This window comes from Erpetoichthys calabaricus, chromosome 12 (genome assembly GCF_900747795.2).
Source record: "Erpetoichthys calabaricus chromosome 12, fErpCal1.3, whole genome shotgun sequence".
NCBI classification, from domain to species: domain Eukaryota; kingdom Metazoa; phylum Chordata; class Cladistia; order Polypteriformes; family Polypteridae; genus Erpetoichthys; species Erpetoichthys calabaricus.
In genome coordinates this window covers 158345531-158372704 of record NC_041405.2, presented here as the reverse complement: position 1 = coordinate 158372704, position 27174 = coordinate 158345531, and the positions used below count along the sequence as shown (strand labels likewise).

The window sequence follows — 27174 nt, the reverse complement described above, 5'->3', positions numbered from 1 at the left end:
GTTGTATGAAATTAAATCAAATGTGAAAAACTGGCTGTGCACAAATGTGGGTCCCCTTGTCATTGTGCTGATTTGAATGCCTGTCACTGCTCAATGCTGATTGGTTGGATGAACTCGTTAAGACTTGAACTTCATAGACAGGTGTGTCCATCATGAGATACAGTATAAAGGTATTTAAGGAGGTCAATTACAAGTTGTGCTTCCTTCTCTTTGACTCTCCTCTGATGACTGACAGCATGGGATCCTCAAAGCAACTCTCAAAAGATCTGAAAACAAAGATTGTTGAGTCTCCTGGTTTAGGGGAAGGCTACAAAAAGCCATCTCAGAAGTTTAAACTGTCAGTTTCTGTAACTGTAAGGAATGGAATCAGGAGATGGAAGGCCACAGGCACAGTTACTGTTAAACCAGCAGGTCTGGCAGGCCAAGAAAAATACAGGAGCGGCATATGAGCAGGATTGTGAGAATAGTGACAGACAACCCACAGATCACCTCCAAAGACCTGCAAGAACATCTGGCTGCAGATGGTGTATCTGTACATCGTTCTACAATTCAGCACATCTGTATGGCAGGGTGATGAGAAAGAAGCCCTTTCTGCACTCACGCCACAAACAGAGTCGCTTGTTGTATGCCAATGCTCATTTAGACAAGCCAGATTCATTTGGGAACAAAGTGCTTTGGACTGATGAGACACAAATGGAGTTATTTGGTCAGAACAAAAAGTGCTTTGCATGGCGGAAGAAGAGCACCCCATTCCAAGACAAACACCTGCTACCTACTGTCAAATTTGGTGGAGGTTCCATCATGCTGTGGGGCTGTGTGGCCAGTTCAGGGACTGGGGGCCCTTGTTAAAGTCGAGGGTCGGATGAATTCAACCCAATTTCAATAAATTCTTCAGGATAATGTTCAAGCATCAGTCACAAAGTTGAAGTTACGCAGGGGTTGGATATTCCAACAAGACAATGACCCAAAACACAGTTGGAAATCTACAAAGGCATTCATGCAGAGAGAGGAGTACAATGTTCTGGAATGGCCGTCACAGTCCCCTGACTTGAATATCATAGACAATCTATGGGATGATTTGAAGCAGGCTGTCCATCAAACTGAACTGAACTGGAGAGATTTTGTATGAAGAATGGTGAACAAGACCTCCATCCAGAATCAGACACTCATCAGAGGCTATAGGAGGACAGCGTCTAGAGGACAAAAGGAGGCTCAGCTAAGTATTGATGTCATATCTCTGTTGGGGGGCCCACATTTATGCACCTGTCTAATTTTGTGATGATGCTTATTGCATATTTTCTGTTAATCCGATAAACTTAATGTCACTGCTGAAATACTACTGTCTCCATAAGGCATGTCAGATATTAAAAGGAAGTTCAGCCAATGAGAAACAAAAATCCAAAGAATTAAGATGGGCTCCCAAACTTTTTCATATGACTGTAAATAGCGATATATATATATATATCGAATATACTGGCTATTATGTGAATAAAATTACGTGAATTTCCCCTTGGGATTAATAAAGTATCTATCTATCTATCTATCTATCTATCTATCTATCTATCTATCTATCTATCTATCTATCTATCTATCTATCTATCTATCTATCTATCTATCTATCTATCTATCTATCGATCTATCTATCTATCTGTGTAAGCCTGTGCTGTAAAAAAGCCCGGGGTCCTAGAAACTACTGAAATCATCAGAAAATAAACAGAAAATGTAGAGATGTCAGGTAATTGATAGGAACTGCTCTGGGCCTCCTAGGAGGTTTTGTGTTGCCGATGTGCTTGCATTGTTTGTGCATTAGAGGCTAAGCGACTGTCTGTTTTTGGAGGTTTCCTTTTGCCCGCGTGTTCCCCTCACTCCTCCATTAGCCGCTAAGCGAGTGACTCTTTCTTTCAAAGGTTTCATTTTGCTGATGTGATGGCCTCGCTTGTGTATCTTTATCCCGACTCCACCTCTCACTTCCAGGCCGGACAAACAAACACTTCCACACGTAGATGTTTCTATCTAAGATATGTGGCGGAGTGGTGGTTCTGAGGCCAGGGATCTGTGCCAGCAATCAGAAGGTAGCCAGTTCAAATCTCATACATGCCTGAAGTAACTCCACTACATTGGACCCTTGAGCACGGCCCTTAACCTGTAAATTCTTCCGTTCCGAGTATGACGTCAACCCGCATCTAGCCCTGCAAGCAGGTCCTCCAACTTACAGGGAAAACTCGATAGATAAATGGACATGAAAGGAACAATATACTAAATAGATAAGTAGATATGAAATGCACTATATAATATATTCAGTGGTGTGAAAAACTATTTGCCCCCTTCATGATTTCTTATTCTTTTGCATGTTTGTCACACAAAATGTTTCTGATCATCAAACACATTTAACCATTAGTCAAATATAACACAAGTAAACACAAAATGCAGTTTTTAAATGATGGTTTTTATTATTTAGGGAGAAAAAAAATCCAAACCTACATGGCCCTGTGTGAAAAAGTAATTGCCCCCTTGTTAAAAAATAACCTAACTGTGGTGTATCACACCTGAGTTCAATTTCCGTAGCCACCCCCAGGCCTGATTACTGCCACACCTGTTTCAATGAAGAAATCACTTAAATAGGAGCTGCCTGACACAGAGAAGTAGACCAAAAGCACCTCAAAAGCTAGACATCATGCCAAGATCCAAAGAAATTCAGGAACAAATGAGAACAGAATTAATTGAGATCTATCAGTCTGGTAAAGGTTATAAAGCCATTTCTAAAGCTTTGGGACTCCAGCGAACCACAGTGAGAGCCATTATCCACAAATGGCAAAAACATGGAACAGTGGTGAACCTTCCCAGGAGTGGCCGGCCGACCAAAATTACCCCAAGAGCGCAGAGACGACTCATCCGAGAGGTCACAAAAGACCCCAGGACAACGTCTAAAGAACTGCAGGCCTCACTTGCCTCAATTAAGGTCAGTGTTCACGACTCCACCATAAGAAAGAGACTGGGCAAAAACGGCCTGCATGGCAGATTTCCAAGACGCAAACCACTGTTAAGCAAAAAGAACATTAGGGCTCGTCTCAATTTTGCTAAGAAACATCTCAATGATTGCCAAGACTTTTGGGAAAGTACCTTGTGGACTGATGAGACAAAAGTTGAACTTTTTGGAAGGCAAATGTCCCGTTACATCTGGCGTAAAAGGAACACAGCATTTCAGAAAAAGAACATCATACCAACAGTAAAATATGGTGGTGGTAGTGTGATGGTCTGGGGTTGTTTTGCTGCTTCAGGACCTGGAAGGCTTGCTGTGATAGATGGAACCATGAATTCTACTGTCTACCAAAAAATCCTGAAGGCGAATGTCCGGCCATCTGTTCGTCAACTCAAGTTGAAGCGATCTTGGGTGCTGCAACAAGACAATGACCCAAAACACACCAGCAAATCCACCTCTGAATGGCTGAAGAAAAACAAACTGAAGATTTTGGAGTGGCCTAGTCAAAGTCCTGACCTGAATCCAATTGAGATGCTATGGCATGACCTTAAAAAGGCGGCGGTTCATGCTAGAAAACCCTCAAATAAAGCTGAATTACAACAATTTTGCAAAGATGAGTGGGCCAAAATTCCTCCAGAGCGCTGTAAAAGACTCATTGCAAGTTATCGCAAACGCTTGATTGCAGTTATTGCTGCTAAGGGTGGCCCAACCAGTTATTAGGTTCAGGGGGCAATTACTTTTTCACACAGGGCCATGTAGGTTTGGATTTTTTTTCTCACTAAATAATAAAAACCACCATTTACAAACTGCATTTTGTGTTTACTTGTGTTATATTTGACTAATGGTTAAATGTGTTTGATGATCAGAAACATTTTGTGTGACAAACATGCAAAAGAATAAGAAATCAGGAAGGGGGCAAATAGTTTTTCACACCACTGTAGATAGATAGATGTTAAAGGCACAAAAAGACAGCACTCTATTGTCAAAAGTATCGGGATGCCCTGCCTTTACACACACACATGAACTTTAATGACATCCAATTCTTAAACCATAGGCTTTAATATGGAGCTCTAACAGCTTTAACTCTTCTGGGAAGGCTTTCCACGAGGTGTAGCAGTGTGTCATCTAATGAGAAACAAAAATCCAAAGAATTAAGAGGGGTTCCCAAACTTTTTCATATGACTGTATCCATAATACATTTGTTCTGTTAAAATCCACAGCAGGTTTAAACTCTTTAAAGATGCCTGCACCCAGGTACCTCCATCTTGGAACAGACGTCTCTCCAGCTTACCCTTTGTGGATCCCTCGGCACGAGGAGACGCGCCCCCCCCCCCCCCCCCGAGAGGCACAGCCACCCCTCTTAAACAGACTCGGGTCTCTGCTGCTTACAGGCACCAAGCTAGGACTCCCAATCCGAGGCTCGCTTTGCTCCATCCGTCTCCAACTGCCTCTCCGCTGACTTATGTGGGAGCCCGCTGAGAAGATCAGATCACTCTGGCTTCCAGTAATGCTCAGCCAAGTAGACCCTCTCTTCAGCCTCCATCAAGAACCTATCCTTTGCTACCCTTGGGGCTCGTCACCTGGCTGCCTGCCTGTTTCACTGGCTTACACATGTTGCCACCTCCATCATCCCTTCTTTCAGTTCAACCTCCGTTCTCTGTTTCTCGTTCGTTCCGTGTTGGCTCCTCTTATCTTACCCTGCCTAAGTGACAGTCCGCGGGCTCAGAGGTGCGAATGAGGCACCTGAGTGACACTCACATTCGCATGTGTGCACAAACGATAAGCCAGGCCACCCAACCATCCCCAGAGCACAGCACACACACACACGCACATCTGCACCCGATTGGAACCTGCACACCACTGGAACCATCACGGACCACTTCTGGTACTAAAACAAGCAGACAGGAACGTAATGGAATGAAACGAAAAAAAAAAAGAGTTAACCTGTCCTGTGGCATCAGGGAAGCAAAAAAGCAGTACAGCAATAAAATATCTGGACGCTTTAGCACCACCAGAGATGCACAGTCTCTCTGTCATGGCATCCAAACCCTCACTAATTACAAACCCCCACCACAGACCTGTGAAGGTGACATCACACTGCTTAACTGCCTTTGGCCGGTTTGAGACATAATTGAGCTCACCAGCACAGAAAAACATCCCAAACCCCCAACGGGGCGAGCAGGCCATATGTCTGGCCCCAGCCAGCTTGAAGAGAACCCTCTCTAGGATCAACCCACAGAAGGCAGTCGGACCAGATGACATACCTGGTCGTGCGTTGAAGGATTGTGCTGAGGAGCTCAAGGATGTCCTTGCTGACATCTTCAACATCTCCCTGGACCAAGCTGCTGTTCCCACATGTTTTAATGTCACAACCCCAATTCCTGTCCCTAAGAAGCCCCTCCCATGTAGATATAATGATTATCGGCCTGTAGCCCTGACTTCCACCATCATGAAATGCTTTGAGCGGCTGGTTATGCAGAGCATTGAGTTCATTCTTCCCGCCTCCCATGACCCGTTTCAGTTTGCATACTGGTCAAACAGGTCCATAGAGGATGTCATGTCTGCTGCTCTCCATCCAGCCTTCACCCACCTGGACTCAAAGAACTCCTATGTATGAATGTTGTTCTTAGATTTTAGTTCAGCATTCAACACAATCATTCCCCAGCAGCTAATCCAAAAACTCAGCCATTTGGGACTGTGGCAGCCCCAGCCGGGACGCCCAGGAAGACTGGAGGAGGGCCTGCGCCTCCTTCAGACCATGAGGGGGCGTCCGCCCTGGTTGTGTTGGGGGCCACGGGTACAGGGCTGTGAAGCCCAACCCTGTAGGGGCCCGGGGTCACCACCAGGGGGTGCCCCAATGCCTGGAAAGCCCTGGACCTCAGCACTTTCCACCACACCAGGAAGTGCTGGGGGGAAGAGAAGCAGGGACACCCGGGGATGCAGCTGGAACTTCCGCCACACTGGGGCGTGTAGGTGGGAGATTGGAGTACATCCGGGTGCTTATAAAAGGGACCGCCTCCCTTCACAGAGAGGCTGGAATCGGGTGGAAGAAGGATGAGGCCTTGGAGGAGAGACAGGAGGCGGCCTGAAGAAGTGAGGCATAGTGTGGTTTGGCCTGGACTTTGGGGGAGTTTGGGGTTGTGTGGCACTTAAGACTGTAAATATTAGTGGTATAATAAACGTGTGGTGGTGACTTTAACATGTCTGCCTGTCTGTGTCTGGGTCTCATTCCACAGGACTCAACACCTCTCTCTGCAATTGGGTGTTGGACTTTCTTGCAGGGAGGCCACAAAACGTGTGGGTTGGCAATAACACCTCTAAGACCATCACGTTGAGCACAGGGGCCCCACAAGGGTGTGTGCTCAGCCCATTGCTCTTCACCCTGCTGACACACGACTGTGTACCAATCTACAGTTCCAATCACATTGTCAAGTTTGTGGATAATACAACCGTGGTTGGCCTCATCACCAACAATGATGAAGCCAACTACAAGAACGAGGTAAGCCAACTGGTCCAGTGGTGTAAAGACAACAATCTCTTCCTGAACGTGGGAAAGACCAAAGAGATAGTGGTCGATTTCAGAAGAGGACATTCACATTACCCCCCATCCCCACCAAACAACCCCACTGACCATCGATGGTGCAGCTGTGGAAAGGGTGAGTAGCACCAACTGCTTGGGGACATACATCTCCCAGGACCTCTCCTGGTTTGATAACACCACATAACTGGCCAAAAAAGCTCATTCCCACCTCTACTTCCTACGCAAACTGAGGAGAGCACAAGTTCCAGCCCCCATCATGCGTGCTTTCTACCGGGGCACAACCGAGAGCATCCTCACCAGCTGCATCTCTGTGTGGTATGGAAGCTGCACTGCCTCCTGTAGGAAGTCCCTGCAACGCATGGTGGATGTGGCCAGTAAGATCATTGGTGCCCCACTGCCCTCCCTCAAGGACATTTTCCACACCCGTCTCACCCGTAGAGCCATCAGCATTGCTGGTGACTCCTCTCACCCCTTACACTCCCTTTTTAGGCTCCTCCCCTCAGGGAAAAGGTACCGGAGCCTCTGGGCCCACTCCATAAGAATGTCATCCACCAAGCTGTCAGGATGCTGAACTCTGTCCACTACCTCAACCTGTCCCCTGCCCCTGGACCGTAACAAGAGTCACCATCTACAAGTACCCTACATCAGTTGGTATTATATAAAGTCTCAATATTACATCTGCTGCTAACTGTCTGTCTTTGTGTACATCTCATAAGCTACTCTAGAATGGAACTTCTCATTTGAACTACTGATTATTGCACATTGTACACAGGTCTACTTACAAGCTCTAATGTTATTTATCTTATATGTTATACTTTATACTTTTTATATTTTATTGTACTACGAAGATGAGAGAGAAACAGTATTTCGATTCTCCTGTATGTTCTGCACATATAGTGAATTGACAATTAAAGGCTATTTGATTTGAAAAAAAATACAATCCAGTTAAGGAATTAATTCATTAGTAAATCATTCTTATATAGTGCCTTTTCTTTTTGATTTCTTGTAAAGCATTTTGATCTCTACCCTTTATATGAAAATGTACTTAAAGAAATAAAATGTTGTTTCTAGTTAGAAGTATTGAAAATAATTCAGAAGAGCACAAAGGTGGGCATGAGCATAAGTGGGCCCTGTGGTGCCACTCCTGTGGTTGCCTTTTGCCAATTGCACCCAGGATCAGCTCCAGCCTACACACTGGTGAGCCTTACTGGTAAAACTGGATTAGGCAGGTTTATTAAGTGATGTTTAAACCCAAAAAAAATCTCATTCAGAGATGACTCGGGCGCCGCCGAGAGTGGCAGCCTTTCCAGCAGCTCCGTGTACGACTTATTTTTCTACCTTTTTTGTCTATTTTTCTCTTTTTTTATTGATCACTCCTTTCACTTTCTTTTATGTGGATTCGTTCCCTGGACACTTTTACTACTTGGACATGTATTTTTTTTTATAAAAATGTATGTGAATTTCTCCTTGGGATTAATAAAGTATCTATCTATCTATCTATCTATCTATCTATCTATCTATCTATCTATCTATCTATCTATCTATCTATCTATCTATCTATCTATCTATCTATCTATCTATCTATCATATAGTGCCTTTCATCTATCTATCTATCTATCTATCTATCTATCTATCTATCTATCTATCTATCTATCTATCTATCTATCTATCTATCTATCTATCTATCTATCTATCTATCTATCTATCTATCTATCTATCTTTCTGATATGGTGATGTGTGAGTAACGAAAAGATGGAAATGAAAATGATCAACCGACAGAGGAACACCCCAAAAATCAAAGGGAACAAAATGATGCAGTGGCAGGCAGACGAGTCCATTTGGACGAAATTTCCTTGTAGCAACTCACAATCGTACTCAGTAGTTTGTATGCCCCCACCCAGCCCCCCATGCCTGACAACGTCCTAATGAGACGACACATGGTGTCCTGGGGGATCTCCTCCCAGATCTAGACCAAGGCATCACTGAGCTCCTGGACAGGCTGAGGCGTCAGATGGACTGAAACATAATGTCCCACCCAGAGGTGTTTTGTTGGATTGAGGTCAAGCAAGTGAGCATGCATGGGGGCAGTCAATGGTATCAATTCCTTCATCTTCTCGCCACATGAGGCCGGGCATTGTTGTGCACCAGGAGGAACCAGCTTAGGGTCTGATGATGGATCCAAGGATTTCATCCCGATACCTAATGCCAGTCAAGGTGCTGTTGTCTACCCTGTAGAGGTCTGTATGTCCCTCCATGGATATGCCTCCCCAGAACATCACTGACCCACCACCAAACTGGTCATGATGAATGATGTTACAAGCAGCATAACACCCTCCACGGCTTCTCTAGACCCTTTCATGTCTGTCACATGTGCTCTCAACTGTGAAAAGCACAGGGCGCCAGTGGTGGACCTGCCAATTCTGGTATTCAATGGCAAATACCAATCGAGCGCCATGGTGCCCACTAGAGGATGTCGGGCCCTCAGGCCTCCCTCATGAAGTCTGTTTCTGATTGTTTGGGCAGAGACATTCACACCAGTGGCCGGCCTGCCTGCTGGAGGTCATTTTGTAGGCTCTGCCAGTGCTCATCCTGTTCCTCGTTGCCCAAAGGAGTAGATACCGGTGGGTCCTGCTGATGGGTTAAAGGACCTTCTCCTTCTTCTCCTAGAGGAACTGCCTGTCTGTCTCCTGGTATCTCCTCCATGCCCTTGAGACTGTGCTGGGAGACACAGTAAACCTTCTGGCAATGCCACATGGTATTGAGGTGCCATCCTGGAGAAGCTGGACTACCTGTGCCAGCTCTGTAGGGTCCAGGTATGGCTTCATGGTACCAGTAGTGACACTGACTGTAGCCAAATACAAAACAAGTGACAAAACAGATGAGGAGGGACAATTGTCAGTGGCCTCCCCCCCACCTGTTAAACCATTCATTCCTGTTTTGGGGGTCATCTCATTGTTGCCCCTCTAGTGCACCAAAGCAGCTGAAACTGATGAACAAGCCCCTCTGCTACTTCACTGAGCAGATCAACAGCACACAAGTGTCACTGACTTGATACGATACTCTCATTATAAAGGGGTCTCTTCATTTTTTTTTTTTGAGTGGTTTATTTCACTCTGAGGATGGCACAAGCATTGTGCAATATGGGGAATACCAGGGTAATATTACTATGGGGGCAACAAATGTTAGAAAAATGGCAGCACCCGTAGAAAAACAAAAATGGCACCATGGCATCAAAACTCTGAGAAAATTAAACTTTACCGATATTCAATATCCAACTGTAAACTCAAAATCTGTGGGTCCCAATCCACTATTTAAGACTCCTGGATTGCTAGAACCCATACAGGAATTCTAACAAATGGGATCACAACACATTTAAATCAGTCAGCCTTCTGTTTATATAGCATCTTTCAATGTGGTCACAACCAGAGGGCATGCAGAGTGGCACATCAAAAATAATAAAGCAAACGAAACACAACACAACTGCCTAATAGTGAGTCCTCCTGGTGAGCTGATGCCACCCATGCGAGCTGGTCACCGCCTTGTGCCAAATGACTGCTGAGAGCAGCACTGACCCCACACTGCTCAGCCCTTAAACTGGATTAAACCGGCTTGATTCCTGATGGTCAGATCCTAAATCACTTTACATTCTAAGGTTAAATATTGATTAGTCAATCAGTCTTTTGCTCATGCAGCACCTTTTAAAGTGGGCACTACTAGAGGTCATGTAGAGAGGCATTTTGAATATGAAATCCATCCATCTATCTATTTTCTAACCAACATGATCCTGAGTAGGGTCGTGGGGGACTGGAGCCTATCCCAGTGGGCATAGGACAAAGGCAGGGACAAACCCAGGACAGGGTGCCAGTCCATTGAAGGGCAAAAACAATTTTAGCATTGCCAATCCACCTCACCTAAATGTGTTTGGACTGTGAGAGGAAACCCACCCGGACATGGGGAGAAAACATGCAAACTTCACACAGGGAGGACTTGGGATGTGAACCCCCCAACTCCTTACTGTGAAGCAGTAGTGCCACCACTGTCCACCATCCTGCCCATGAAAACTGAATATCAAATAAAGTGAAGCCCAGCACTTAATGTACGAGTGTGCCCTGTGAGGGACTGGCACACCTTCAGGGGGTTGGTAACTGCCTTGTGCCAAATGCCAATGGGATCAGCTCTGGCCCTAAAATGGATTACGCAGGCTCCATAACAAAGATATGAACATTAAACAGCATTTCATATCAAAAGGATACGTGCAAATCAAATGTGACATGGGCTGCACCTACGGTTTGTAATTGGGGCTGGGGTCAGCTGAGACCCCCATGGTGGTGTACCCTCAAACTGGATTAAGCAGGTTTGACAACTGATGGATACATCCTAAATACAGTCATATGAAAAAGTTTGGGAATCCCTCTTAATTCTTTGGATTTTTGTTTCTCATTGGATGAGCTTTCATATCTGACCTGCCTTATGGACACAGTAGGACTTCAGCAGTGACATTAAGTTTATTGGATTAACAGAAAATATGCAATATGCATCATAACAAAATTAGACAGGTGCATAAATGTGGGCACCCCAACAGAAATATAACATCAATACTTAGTTGAGCCTCCTTTTGTCCTCTAGACGCTGTCCTCCTATAGCCTCTGATGAGTGTCTGATTCTGGATGGAGGTATTGTTCACCATTCATCATACAAAATCTCTCCAGTTCAGTTCAATTTGATGGACAGCCTGCTTCAAAACATCCCATAGATTCTCGATGATCTTCAAGTCAGGGGACTGTGACGGCCATTCAAGAACATTGTACTTCTCCTTCTGCGTGAATGCCTTTGCAGATTTCCAACTGTGTTTTGGGTAATTGTCTTGTTGGAATATCCAACCCCTGCGTAACTTCAACTTTGTGACTGATGCTTGAACATTATCCTGTAGAATTTGTTGATATTGGGTTGAATTCATTGGACCCTCGACTTTAACAAGGGCCCCAGTCCCTGAACTGGCCACACAGCCCCACAGCATGATGGAACCTCCACCAAATGTGACAGTAGGTAGCAGGTGTTTTTCTTGGAATGTGGTGTTCTTCATCCGCCATGCAAAGCACTTTTTGTTCTGACCAGATAACTCAATTTTTGTCTCATCAGTCCAAAGCACTTTGTTCTCATATGAATCTGACTTGTCTAAATGAGCATTGGCATACAACAAGCGACTCTGTTTGTGGCGAGAGTGCAGATAGGGCTTCTTTCTCATCACCCTGCCATACAGATGTTCTGAAGTGTAGAACGATGTACAGATACACCATCTGCAGCGAGATGTTCTTGCAGGTCTTTGGAGGTGATCTGTGGGTTGTCTGTCACCATTCTCACAATCCTGCTCATATGCCGCTCCTGTATTTGTCTTGGCCTGCCAGACCTGCTGGGTTTAACAGCAACTGTGCCTGTGGCCTTCCATTTCCTGATTCCATTCCTTACAGTTACAGAAACTGACAGTTTAAACCTCTGAGGTGGCTTTTTGTAGCCTTCCCCTAAACCAGGAGACTCAACAATCTTTGTTTTCAGATCTTTGGAGAGTTGCTTTGAGGATCCCATGCTGTCACTCTTCAGAGGAGAGTCAAAGAGAAGGAAGCACAACTTGTAATTGACCACCTTATATCCCTTTATATCTCATGATGGGACACACCTGTCTATGAAGGCATAATGAGCTCATCAACCAATCAGCATTGAGCAGTGACAGGCATTCAAATCAGCACAATGACAAGGGGACCCACATTTGTGCACAGCCAGTTTTTCACATTTGATTTCATTTAATACAACTAAATGCTGCGTCACTAAACATCTTTGTTCGGAAAACACCGCAGTACTCAGATGTTCCTAGGAAATGAAAGACAGACCACTGATATCTTTATTGTTGAAAGGAGAGTCAATTATGATGAAGGCTGAGAGGGGGTCACAAACTTTTTCATATGACTGTATATGGTGCCTTATATCGTCAGGGGTTGCCAAGTCCACTCCTGGAGGACCACCGTGGCTGCAGGTTTTCATTCTAACTCTTTTCCCAAACTTTTTCATATGACTGTACGTTGCTTTTACAAATACCAAATGGCACATAACAAGAAGCTTCCAATTGCAGAGCTGCACCACAACTTTACACCAGCAGTTTTACGGTGGAAGTGATGTCACCACACATCTGTACTGCTCACTAATGGCACTAAGCTTAATCTTAACTTACGCCTGATCTTAACCATTTATACTACAACGTACAAGATAACCACACTAAACCATTTTTACTTGACATAGAACCATTTTATTCTGGGAAGGCGTCATTTGTATATGATGTTGTTTCTTTGGGCTTAAAAAAGCTCCTGGACAAAATAGAAATCTTTAATATACACTCTTAAAAATAAAGGTGCCAAAGCTGTTCATCCACATGAAGCTTCCAGAAAGAAGCTTTATTTGTTTAAGTTGGTAAGAGTGTCCATAAATAACCACAGATGATAATAGATTTACATTTTAGATTTTAGTGCATCTTCAACCTGAGTCTGGAACAGGGGAGAGTCCCGAGGCTTTGGAAAACATCTTGTATCACCCCAGTCCCAAAGGTATCGCGTCCTAGTGAGCTGAATGACTTCCGGCCTTTCGTTCTGACGTCACATGTGATGAAGACCATGGAGAGGCTGCTGCTTCACCACCTGAGGCCAAAGGTCTGCCATGCCCTCGACCCTCTGCAGTTCGCATACCAGGAGAAGGTGGGAGTGGAGGATGCCATCATCTATATGCTACACCGATCCCTCTCCCACTTGGACAGAGGCAGTGGTGCTGTAAGAATTATGTTTCTGGACTTTTCTAGCGCCTTCAACACCATCCAACCTTTGCTCCTTAGGGACAAGCTGACAGAGATGGGAGTAGATTCATACCTGGTGGCATGGATCGTGGACTATCTTAAAGACAGACCTCAGTATGTGCATCTCGGGAACTGCACGTCTGACATTGTGGTCAGCAGCACAGGAGCGCCGCAGGGGACTGTACTGTCTCCGGTCCTGTTCAGCCTATATACATTGGACTTCCAATACAACTCGGAGTCCTGTCACGTGCAAAAGTTTGCTGACGACACTGCTATCATGGGCTGCATCAGGAGTGGGCAGGAGGAAGAGTATAGGAACCTAATCAAGGACTTTGTTAAATGGTTCGACTCAAACCACCTACACCTGAACACTAGCAAAACCAAAGAGCTGGTGGTGGATTTTAGGAGGACCAGACCCCTCATGGACCCCATGATCATCAGAGGTGACTGTGTGCAGAGGGTGCAGACCTATAAATACCTGGGAGTGCAGCTGGATGATAAACTGGACTGGACTGCCAATACTGATGATCTGTGCAAGAGAGGACAGAGCCGACTATACTTCCTTAGAAGGCTGGCGTCCTTCAACATTTGCAATAAGATGCTGCAGATGTTCTACCAGACGGCTGTGGCGAGCGCCCTCTTCTACGCAGTGGTGTGCTGGGGAGGCAGCATAAAGAAGAAAGACACCTCACACCTGGACAAACTGGTGAGGAAGGCAGGCTCTATTGTTGGCATGGAGCTGGACAGTTTGACATCTGTGGCAGAGCGACGGGCACTGAGCAGGCTCCTGTCAATCATGGAGAATCCACTGCATCCACTGAACAGGATCATCTCCAGACAGAGGAGCAGCTTCAGCGACAGACTGCTGTCACCGTCCTGCTCCACTGACAGACTGAGGAGATCGTTCCTCCATCACACTATGCGACTCTTCAATTCCACGTTAACATTATATAAAGTTATTGTCTGTCTGTACACCTGCATTGTTATCACTCTTTAATTTAATATTTTTATTATCAGTATGCTGCTGCTGGAGTATGGGAATTTCCCCTTGGGATTAATAAAGTATCTATCTATCTATCTATCTATCTATCTATCTATCTATCTATCTATCTATCTATCTATCTATCTATCTATCTATCTATCTATCTATCTATCTATCTATCTATCTATCTATCCATCCATCCATCCATCCATCCATCCATCCATCCATCTATCTATCTATCTATCTATCTATCTATCTATCTATCTATCTATCTATCTATCTATCTATCTATCTATCTATCTATCTATCTAGATTTGTGAACTGTCAATGGCTTCCTGACTCTTGCTTTATATAATAACTCAGGGTAAGTTAAGGTTTTCTTTACATCTCATATCCTGCTAGTCTTCTACTGTTTATTAAAGATTTCTGGTTTGTCCACATGAGGACCTTCTTCAAAGCAATGGCTCCTCAAGGTGCCACAAAACCCAGCAAAGTGCCATTAAGGGACTGTAAAGAAGGCCACTTAGTAGGACGCAAACAGGTCAAGAAAACCTGAACTTAGCCTGTGTGATTGAAGAATAATAATAATAATACATTTTATTTATATAGCGCCTTTCCCATGCTCAAGGCACTTCACAGAGTTTAAGAAAGAATGGCAGGGTATACAGTATATAGCATTGTACAAACCCAATAAATAAATAAAGAAGATTACGACAGTAAATTCAGAGAAAAGTCTAACAGACAACATAACTGATGGTCTCGCACACACACAGGTTACATGAGCATCTTGACATGGAGGTAAACTGAGAGAAGGTAATAAAGTCAGGTAGAGCTAAAAGCCTTCCTGAACAGATGAGTTTTAAGTTGAATTCATGGAGTCAGCTGACCTGATTAATTTCGGTAGGTCATTCCAGAGTCTGGGCGCCATACAGCTGAAGGCCCTGCTGTCACCCATGGAGTGTAGATTAGTGTGGGGCACAAGATTACCAGAATCAGAGGACCTTAGTGGGCAGACAGGCACATAGTGATGGAGAAGGTCACTGATGTAGTTTGGCGTGAGGTTATTTAAGGCTTTGTAGGTTATTAGTAGGATTTTATATTCAATCCTGTAGGACACAGGGAGCCAGTGGAGACGGAGCAGGATGGTGTGATGTGCTCACTGCTGGTGGTCCATGTCAGGACTCTTACAGCCGAGTTTTGAATAAGCTGGAGCAGTGTTAGAAGATTAGAAGGGGCACCTGCCAGTAGGGAATTACAATAATCGATGTGGGATGTGATAAAAGCAGGGACAAGTTTCTCAGCATTAGAGAAGGAGAGGAAGGAGCGAACACGGGATACGTGACAGAGGTGAAAGTAATAAAGTTTCTTAATGTTGTTTATGTGGGAAGAATAAGAAAGGGAGGAATCAAAAATGACACCAAGATTCTTTACAGTAGAGGCAGGTCTGATGAGATCACCGCCAAGATAGACTGGGAAGGAACTCATTTTATGAAGTTGCCCTTAATTGTCCCAATTTGCAGGAGGTCAGTTTTGTTGCAATTTAATTTTAAAGAGTTCTGCTCCATCCAGGTTTTAATTTCACTGAGGGAAATTGTGAGCTGAGAAAGCTCTGATGAAGTTCCACTTTTGATATTGAAATAGAGTTGAGTGTCATCTGCATAAAAATGATAACCCAGTCCATAGCTACGTATAATATGACCAAGGGGACGCATATAAATACAGAAGAGAAGAGGGCCGAGGACAGAGCCCTGAGGAGCTCCTTGTGTGACTGGCACTGTGCTGGATCTGCTGTTGCCAAGACTAACAAACTCCTGCCTATCAGTCAGATAGGACTTGAACCACTGGAGGGCAGTGCCAGAGATACCCAGCATGTTCTCCATTCTGGACAGTAGGATGTCATGTCTGACCAGAGTGTCAAATGCTGCACTGAGGTCTAACAGAATTAATATGCTGGTCTGTCCAGAGTCTGCTGCCATAAGTAAATCATTGGTTACCCGTAGCAGAGCAGTTTCACAGCTGTGCTGTGCCCTGACACCAGAATGAAAGGGTTCCATCAAGTTATTAGAGGTTAGGTAGTTGGTGAGTTGGGAAGCTACAACACGTTCAAGAACTTTTGACAGGAAAGGTAAGTGGGAGAGAGGCCGGAAATTGATAAGACTGTCAGCATCAAGACCAGACTTTTTTAACATTGGGGTCACAGAAGCGATTTTAAAAGTGAGCGTCACAGAGCCAGTGTCAAGGAATGAGTTTATTATTGTTGTAACAGTCAGGATTATGGAATGAAGGCAGGATTTAAGTAGTGTGCTGGGGATGGGGTCCTGTACACAAGTAGTCGTCCTCATCTAACAAAGCAGATGTGACTGGTGAGAACTTAGAGAAGGAGCTGGATGGAGTGGGAAACAGGAAGAGATATAAACAGATGATGGATTTATGTTAGTTGAATTATTTAGATCTTTAATTTTGTTAAGGAAAAAGTGGAGGAATTCCTCACAGACTTCAGTAGAGGAGGTAGTTGGGCCAGATGCGGGTTCCAGTCGTTTATTAACTACAGAGAACAAAACCCTTGGGTTATCGTGGCCACTTTCTATTATTCTGCCATAATGAGTGTTCTTGGCAGCAGTTAGTGCTTCTCTGTAAGCTCTTTGGTGGTCATTGAAAGCCTGGATGTGCACGGTGAGGCCAGACTTACGTGACATTCTCTCAAGGCATCGGCCAGCTGCTTTCATAAATCGTAATTCTGAGTTATACCAAGGAGCTGAACGTTGAAATGAAACCTCCTTATGTTTTAAAGGAGCTGTTTAATCTAATGCTGAATGAAGGGCTGAGTTATAGTGGACAACAAGACTATCTAGTGTTGATGGAATAGGAGAAGACAGTAAAAGATCAGAAATGGATTCAGAAAGGATAGAGGGACAGATATTTTTAAGGTTTCTGTAAGAAATTTGTCGTTTACAGGTAAGAGGAGGGAGAGATAATGAGACAGTGAGAAGTGCTGCTTTATGGTCAGAGAGTCCCAAATCAGTGCTATAAGTGATGGCAACAGATAGTCCAGAAGTGCAGATCAGATCCAGTATATGACCACCAGAGTGAGTGGGAAAATCAACATGTTGTGTCAAGTCAAAGCAGTCCAGTAAGGATAGGAAGTCATTTCTCAGTTTAGATGTGAGGATGTCAATATGGATGTTGAAATCACCGAGAAGGATAACTCTGGGAGTAAGAGCTTAGGTGGGTTAATAATTCAGAATGTATGCAGCAGGAGTCCTTTTAAAAATCAGCTGGCCATTGGTATTTCACGTATCTGTTATCATCTTTTTATGGCTGTCTATGAAGCCTGATTGAAGATTTCAATAAATAAATGTTTTGGTTTTTTTCTGATGAGTTCTTTTAGGAGCCAGAAATGTTCCCCTATGGCATTGCTCTGAACTTTGACACCTTTATTTTTAGGAGTGTAGTGGTTATGTATACTGAAGACACTTCTTACTGTGTCAGTGGCATGCATTTCAGGTCAGGCCAGGATGGGGGGCATGCACTGGTACCGCATGTTGCCGCACCCACCACGTGTTGAAACAGCTTGGGATCCTGGTTGGCAATCCCCCCAGACAGACACGCCCTCCAGAAATGACCCTCTATCTGTCACAGCCAGGTGTTATGTGAGTGTCCCCTTGGCCTGGTCCAGCCACTCAGGTCCTCAACAGTGTATATATCAGTCTTAACAGCACTTACAGAATTTCAAAAGATCTCTGGTCTCAGAATCAATTTGACTAAACGTGTGCTCTTTCCAGTGAATTCTCAAGCACACAACATCAGATTGGACACCTTCCCTTATATTATTGCAGATCAGTTTAAATACTGTGGTGCCCGGATGGGGGTGGTACCCACCCGGGATGCCCGAGAAGACCAGAGGAGGGCTTGTGCCTCCTCCAGACCTCGAGGGGGCGACCACCCTGGGGGCCACGGGTACAGAGCTGGGAAGCTCGACCCTGTAGGGGCCCGTGGTCACCGCCAGGGGGACCCCAATACCTGGAGGACCCTGGACCGCAGCACTTGCGCCACAACAGGAAGTGCTGGGGGAAGAGGAACAGGGACACCTGGAGTGCTTCCGGGGAGACAGCCGGCACTTCTGCCACACTGGGACGTGTCGGTGGGAGCACACCTGGAGCACATCCGGGGGCTTATTTAAAGGGGCCGCCTCCCTTCAGAGATGGACTTGAGTTGGGTGGAAGAAAGGACAAGGTTGCTGAAGGAGAGAAGGAGGCGGTCTGAAGAGAAAGAGAGAAAGAAGGCATTGTGATAAGGCCTGGACTGAGGGGTATTGGGGCTTGTGAGTGATGCATTGTATCATGGAGACCCTAAATAAACGTGTGTGGGGTAATTTAAACGTGTCTGCCTGTCTGTGTCCGGGTCATATTCCACAATACGTAGGGGTAAATATCACAAGTTAACATAAAGCTCTTTATCAACAAAATTTCACCTTCTGTATGGAAAAAATTAAGCAAGCCTTGCATAGATGGTCAACCCTCCATCTCACTCTATCTGGAATAATTAACGTTGTTATGAAGAATATTCTTCCTACGCTTTTCTTTTTATTTCAAAACATTCCAATATGCAGTACATCAGCAGATCATTTTTAAGCAATTAGAGTCAACCATAACCTCATTTATTTGAAATTCAAAATGTCTATGTATCCAAAGAGCGACCCTACAAAGACCTAACGCAGAAGGTGGCATGGCTTTACCTAACTTTCAGTTATATTACTGGGCAGCAAACATACAAGCTATAAAAACATGGACACAAATAGATGAACATACACAGGCCTGGTCCGCAATAGAAATAAAATCCTGTAGTACTTCTTTATATTCCCTGCTTTGTGCCCCAATAAATACAAGTAATTGCCAATATACTAATAACCCAATTGTGCTTCACTCACTCACAAACCAATGTAGGAAGTATTTTAAGATGGAGAATCTTTTATCTGTGGCACCTCTGCATGTTAACCACCTTTTCCCATCCTCTCAAACATACGCAGTTTTTAATGTCTGGAAAACATTTCGGATTAAATCACTTTACACAGACAACGTCTTTGCATCCTACGAACAATTACACTCCGAATTGAACTTTCCAGAAACACTTTTCTTTCACGACCTTCAAATCTGAAACTTTGTTAAACAGAACCTGCCCGATTTTCCTCACTTCCCACCTACCTCTAATATTGCTCAGTCTCGAGGACTCGGTCAGCATTTCTATAATATATAAAAACTATTTTATAGGCCCTTTCTTTCAAAGATCCAAGAGGATGATGGGAAAAGGACCTCTCTGTCAACATCTCAGAAAAGGAGTGGAAGGTAGCAGTGCAGAGAATTCACTCGAGTTGCATATGTGCAAAGCATACAATTATACAACTCAAAATGATACATCGAGCACATCTGACTGTCTAAAATGTTTCCAGGACGACAGCCAACCTGCGAACGTTGCAATCGAGCTCCAGCCTCACTGGGCCGCATGTTTTGAGCCTGCACCACATTAACATTATTCTGGACCAAAATGCTTAACTGCCTATCAGGCAGCCTTGGGGTCCCAATCCCTCTTAACCCACTAGCAGCTGTGTCTGGTGGGCTCAGAGAGGGGCTTAAAGCGGAGAAGGACAAACCAACTGTCATTGCCTTTAGATAGATAGATAGATAGATAGATACTTTATTAATCCCAATGGGAAATTACTACACTATTGGCACGTAGACTTATTTTGCTAAACTGGAAGAATCCTAACTCTCCTCTTTTAAGTCAGCGGGTAACTGATGTTTTATATTATGTGACTGAAAAAAATCAAATTCTCACTTAGAGGATCTGTGCAGAACTTTTTCAAAACCTGGCAGATCTAATTAATAATATTTTAGAAGCGCAGAGGAAGTAGATTGTCTTCTCATTTCTTTTTCTTCTCCATTTATCTGTATCCGCCTAATAAACTCATCAATGTATATATATAATTCACTAAGCCGCCGCCAGCGCAAGCATGACACCCATGGAAGCATGCAGGACGGAGCCACGCCCACCAACTCTAAGACCATTGGATATGACGACAACTCGCAGAGCCACACCCACCAACTCTAAGACCATTGGATACGACGACAACTCGCAGAGCCATGCCCACCAACTCGGATGCAGCAACTCACAAAACAGGGCGTCATTCGTGTTCGTCTCTGCTACACTTCACGTGTACCTCTGAGCCACGTTGACTTTTCATTATTCTTTTTGGTTACGACGCACGACCGCGTCCACCATCGCAAACTGTTTTACACACCATGGTCTTAGAGTTTCTCCATGAGTTGCTCTAGTGAGTGGGCACATGACCAGGCGGTGTGTATGCTTCGAGAACGAGGGTGGACGCGACAGGATCATCTAAGAAGAATCATGTTTGTCGCGGATGTGAATCGCTGTATGCAGCGTGTAAAACAGTTTGTTTGTCGCGGATGTGAATCGTTGTATGCAGCGTGTTAAACAGTTTGCAAGGGGTATCCCATGGTCTTATAGTTGGTGGGCAGGTCTCTGTGAGTTGCTCTAGCAAGTGGGCACATGACCAGGCAGTGTGTATGTTTCGAGAACGAGGGTGGACGTGGCAGGACCATCTAAGAAGAGGCATGTTTGTCGTGGATGTGAATCGCTGTATGCACCGTGTGAAACAGTTTACGAGGGGTATCCCATGGTCTTAGAGTTGGTAGGCGGGTCTCTGTGAGTTGCTCTTGCGAGTGGGCACATGACCAGGCGGTGTGTATGCTTCGAGAACGAGGGTGGACACGACAGGATAATCTAAGAAGAATCATGTTTGTCGCGGATGTGAATCGCTGAATGAGCGTGCGACGGCGCTCCTCCAATTGTCAGTCACGGACAGTTGTATGTTGCCCTCTCCAGAGTTTCATCTTTTCGTTCACCTACAGTCGTATCCTCAAACCCACCCCATTTGGACAACTGTGTCTTTCAGGAAGTGTTCACCCATCAATACATAATTATGCGGCGTATGCTACGCTGCGGGTTGGCTAGTGCATTTTATTTTACTAGCTTTAAGTTTTACTGTGTTAGCTATGCTCTCTTTCTTAGGGGTGGGGGTTGATTTGTTTTCAATCCTATTTTTGTTTTGTAGAAATTGATCTATTTGTATGGAATGATTACAATAAAATTAAAACTAAAAAATAAAAAAAGAGGCAGGGCTGTTAAAGCGACAACTGACCCCGAGCGGACTGGCAACACAGCTAGGGGCAACCAAGACGGGGGTCAGGACGGAGAGGATCGCAGCTGCTGAACGAGTGATGGGTGAGCTCTGGGGAGACTAGAAGGGAGTTGTGCTCGGCTCGTTCAAAACTGCAAGCGACACTGACCTTGACGACTGTTGGTTTTTATTCTCGTTTTTTCTTGTCTTCTTAGAGAGTCAAGGCTAGGGGGGGGGGGCTGTCAAAAGGCAGGGGCCTGTTAAAGCCCACTGCGGCACTTCTTGTGTGATTTTGGGCTACACAAAAATAAATTGTGCCGTATTGTATTGTAAAGTTTGTGCAGACAGAAATGGAAATATCCGCTTTGCGGGAACTTTTAATATTTAAAATGGGCTCAACTGTCCTGTGGTGTCTCCCAAAGGAGTGTAAGCCACAAAAACCTTTGGCTCAGGGAGACAAACAAAGCAAGAAATCTTTACAGAAAGCAGGAGTTGCCTGATGTGGTCATTTGTGAGCTTTGTGTCTCGGTTCGTTTTTTTTTTTTATCAAGCTAAAGTGATTTTTTTTTTTGAGGGTTCTAACCATTTTTGTTTGTTTTTATAAATTTTACATTTTGTTTTTTATGTTATTCTGTTGTTTGTTTTGTGTGCCAAGAGAGACGTGTCACGTGAGTGCAATCAGCGCATTTGTGACTAAGCAGTCGTTACACTTTACATTGGGTGGTGGCTCCATGTTGTCGTCTCTCTCTGCTGGATACACTTTTAACAATCATTCACGGTAGTGAGTCTGCAGCTCAAGGAGGCCGAGCGCTGGGTTTTGTTTCGTTTCTTTTTGTTGATCGCCTTTCTCTCCTGGATTTTCTCGCATACTCAGATATGGGGATGGATATTTGAGGGGTAACCCACAAGACAAGGATTATATTTCTATATGAAGTACTAGGGGGCTTCGCAACCCCCAAGGCCTGTGCTACGACACCGCTGTGAAGAGGGGGGCTGAACGCACCCCAAGGGGACGCAGTCGCTCCTCCGAAACTCCCTCTTAAACCAGCGGTTCTCAATCTGTGGGGCGGGCCCCCCTAGAGGGGCGCAAAGTAACAAGAAGGGGGGCGCGAAGATGTGAAAAAAAGAAAACAAAAATCGAAAATATGAAAAATACATCTATTAAAACAGAAACAAATGAACTTAAACTACATTCTAATACTAGAAACAGAAATATAGAGTTAGATAAATGTCGATAAAAGTTAAGTAGGTATAATAAAATATGCATCTATGATATATCATTAATTAAAAAAGAACAAATTGGTATTAGTGGGCTCCTTTCAAAAAAACATTAGGGGGGGCGCGATTAAAACTGTTATGAAAACTCGGGTCGCAAATACTTAAAGGTTGAGAAACGCTGCATTATGGGAAACAAATACCGTTTTCATTTGACCTCCTCTTTGCTCGATCAGCTGGTGTCTCGCTGCTGCTGCTACCGTGTGATCTTCATCTCGTGCGGTGCTTCGAAAATTTTTAAAGCCTGTACTATAATATGATTATTATTATTAATTTTATTATTAATTGCGTTTGGCTTTGTGATGAGGGTGTCTAGGAAAGCATGTCTATATAAATAAAATATATTACTGTTTACTGCATTCCACATGGGTGTGTAGGGATATACAAATAAAATGTGTTATTACTATTATTATTATTATTATTATTACTATTAATTTTATTATTAATTGCGTTTAGCTTTGTGATGAGCGTGTCTAGGAAAGCATGTCTATATAAATAAAATATATTACTGTTTACTGCATTCCACACGGTTGTGTAGGGATATACAAATAAAATGTGTTATTACTATTATTATTATTATTATTATTACTATTAATTTTATTATTAATTGCGTTTAGCTTTGTGATGAGCGTGTCTAGGAAAGCATGTCTATATAAATAAAATATATTACTGTTTACTGCATTCCACATGGGTGTGTAGGGATATACAAATAAAATGTGTTATTACTATTATTATTATTATTATTATTACTATTAATTTTATTATTAATTGCGTTTAGCTTTGTGATGAGCGTGTCTAGGAAAGCATGTCTATATAAATAAAATATATTACTGTTTACTGCATTCCACATGGGTGTGTAGGGATATACAAATAAAATGTGTTATTACTATTATTATTATTATTATTATTACTATTAATTTTATTATTAATTGCGTTTAGCTTTGTGATGAGCGTGTCTAGGAAAGCATGTCTATATAAATAAAATATATTACTGTTTACTGCATTCCACACGGGTGTGTAGGGATATACAAATAAAATGTGTTATTACTATTATTATTATTATTATTATTACTATTAATTTTATTATTAATTGCGTTTAGCTTTGTGATGAGCGTGTCTAGGAAAGCATGTCTATATAAATAAAATATATTTCTGTTTACTGCATTCCACATGGGTGTGTAGGGATATACAAATAAAATGTGTTATTACTATTATTATTATTATTATTATTACTATTAATTTTATTATTAATTGCGTTTAGCTTTGTGATGAGCGTGTCTAGGAAAGCATGTCTATATAAATAAAATATATTACTGTTTACTGCATTCCACATGGGTGTGTAGGGATATACAAATAAAATGTGTTATTACTATTATTATTATTATTACTATTAATTTTATTATTAATTGCGTTTAGCTTTGTGATGAGCGTGTCTAGGAAAGCATGTCTATATAAATAAAATATATTACTGTTTACTGCATTCCACATGGGTGTGTAGGGATATACAAATAAAATGTGTTATTACTATTATTATTATTATTACTATTAATTTTATTATTAATTGCGTTTAGCTTTGTGATGAGCGTGTCTAGGAAAGCATGTCTATATAAATAAAATATATTACTGTTTACTGCATTCCACATGGGTGTGTAGGGATATACAAATAAAATGTGTTATTACTATTATTATTATTATTATTATTACTATTAATTTTATTATTAATTGCGTTTAGCTTTGTGATGAGCGTGTCTAGGAAAGCATGTCTATATAAATAAAATATATTACTGTTTACTGCATTCCACATGGGTGTGTAGGGATATACAAATAAAATGTGTTATTACTATTATTATTATTATTATTATTACTATTAATTTTATTATTAATTGCGTTTAGCTTTGTGATGAGCGTGTCTAGGAAAGCATGTCTATATAAATAAAATATATTACTGTTTACTGCATTCCACATGGGTGTGTAGGGATATACAAATAAAATGTGTTATTACTATTATTATTATTATTATTATTACTATTAATTTTATTATTAATTGCGTTTAGCTTTGTGATGAGCGTGTCTAGGAAAGCATGTCTATATAAATAAAATATATTACTGTTTACTGCATTCCACATGGGTGTGTAGGGATATACAAATAAAATGTGTTATTACTATTATTATTATTATTATTATTACTATTAATTTTATTATTAATTGCGTTTAGCTTTGTGATGAGCGTGTCTAGGAAAGCATGTCTATATAAATAAAATATATTACTGTTTACTGCATTCCACATGGGTGTGTAGGGATATACAAATAAAATGTGTTATTACTATTATTATTATTATTATTATTACTATTAATTTTATTATTAATTGCGTTTAGCTTTGTGATGAGCGTGTCTAGGAAAGCATGTCTATATAAATAAAATATATTACTGTTTACTGCATTCCACACGGGTGTGTAGGGATAAACAAATAAAATGTGTTATTATTATTATTATTATTAGTATTATTAATTTATTGCTTTCGGCTTTGTGATGCGGTTATCTAGGAAAGGTGCATAAATCAAATATTATTTATTGTACTTGGCTTTGCGGTGAGGGTTTCTAGCAAAGGCGCTCTACAGATTAAATGTATTATTATTATTATTATTATTATTATTATTATTATTATTATTATTGTTCATTGTATTCGTCTGAATGATGAGGGTTTCTAGGAAAGTCGCTATAAATAAAATGTCTTTATTATTTATTGCGTTCGGCTTTGTGACGAGAGTATCTATGAAAGGCGCTATATAAACTGTCAGATTGCTGGTGCCGATGGACCCTTATTGAAGGCTCGCTCCTGGCTTGAAGGGTGCCCTGTGGCCCACCGCTGCAGATCAGGCTGTCTTGAAGGATGCTGCGCGGTGTCACCTTCCAGCGCTGGCAGGTGGCACTGCTCGCCATCTCATAAACACATAAAGGAGCTGCTGCGGTCTGCGCACATACGAACGCTATTGAGCAAAGCCGTGACCATCTGGACAGTTAAACCATTTAGGTGGCATCAAGCCATGACGCCGAAGGGGCACATGCAGACATGCCGTACTGCTGCCCGGCGGGACCGGACTGGGCGCTGTCCCGTGCCGATAACAAAGGGGGACCGCCTGGCATTCCTCTTGTCTACATGTACAGATGCCCGGCCTTCGCCGATAACCCCACAGATCTGCATTACCAAACAGTATGTGGGGAGGGGGGCATAGGGGACAACAAGGGCATCACATAGTCTCCTATCACCCCCCCCCCCCCTCCCCCCAACCAAACACCATCACTCTCCAGGTAATAATAAAAACATAACAGCAGAAACCTCCAGCATGTAATGATCCCGAATCAAATAACGGATTGCGATATTAAGGAAGAAAATGGCTAAAATATCTAAAATATATAATAAGTATAAGTAATAATGAGTTTTTACACCAAATGAAATAAACACCGAGCCCCCAACACGACTGCGCGTCCTCCGCTGCTAGGCTCCGCACCAAATTCTCATCAGCACCGCAGCTCAGCCGCCGCTGCCGCCGCATCATTCCGGTCAGCCAGCGCCTGTCATTCCGACGGATACTTCGAGGACCGACCACTCAGTCACTCAGCCAAGTCACTCACCTCATCTCTGAAAAGGGCGGACTGTAGCAGAGAGCTCATCCACAGAAAGACCATGAACGCCGCCGCGCTCTCCGACGCCGCTCGCCTCCTTTCGCTGCGCCCCGCTCGCTGTGTCTTCTTCGCGCAGCCTGCAGGGCTGGGACTCACTGAGCAGACGGGCTCGTCCGCTAGGGGGCGCTGTTGTGTAGCAAGCCGTTGTGACTCAAGGCCGTCTTCGCGTTCACCTCTCTTGACATCACAGTCGGGTGTGTGCGTGCGCGCGCGCGTGTGTGTGTGTGGCGTGTGAGTTGGGGTGGGGGAGAGCTGGGGGTCTTCAGGTGAGATCTGATTTACTGCTGATTTACCGCGGCTTCATTTAAAAGCGTGCAGTTCACACCGTTATAAAGAATGAGGGTGGGCGATGGGGGCCTCCCAGCTCCATCATTGCCTCTGCTGTCTGTTTTTCCACGCCAATTACATCTTGATTACATCTTGCCTGAAGAAGGGGCCTGAGTTGCCTCGAAAGCTTGCATATTGTAATCTTTCTAGTTAGCCAATAAAAGGTGTCATTTTGCTTGGCTTTTCTCTACACGCCAATTATAAAGCACTTTACACTGAAGGGCAAACAGCGCGCTATTAACTGGTAGAACCAAGGAGGCGTAATGGGGCCCTTCTAATGTATTCCTCAGAAAAAAAATCAAATCGTGCGGGACTGAAGACCGCACATAAAAAAAAACAACTCAGTCATGG

General features: G+C 43.2%; 1 protein-coding gene across 1 annotated transcript in view; it reads right to left on the bottom strand.

The window, feature by feature from the left end:
• The window catches only part of apc2 (APC regulator of WNT signaling pathway 2), a 119597-nt gene extending 92995 nt beyond the window's left edge, over window positions 1-26602 (bottom strand). Inside the window, exon 1 of the mRNA XM_028816616.2 lies at window positions 26446-26602. Within this exon, the coding sequence (XP_028672449.2) occupies window positions 26446-26499 (54 nt within the window). The 5' untranslated portion in view covers window positions 26500-26602. The remainder of the gene's footprint in view (window positions 1-26445) is intronic.
• Between the last annotated feature and the right edge of the window lie 572 nt (window positions 26603-27174).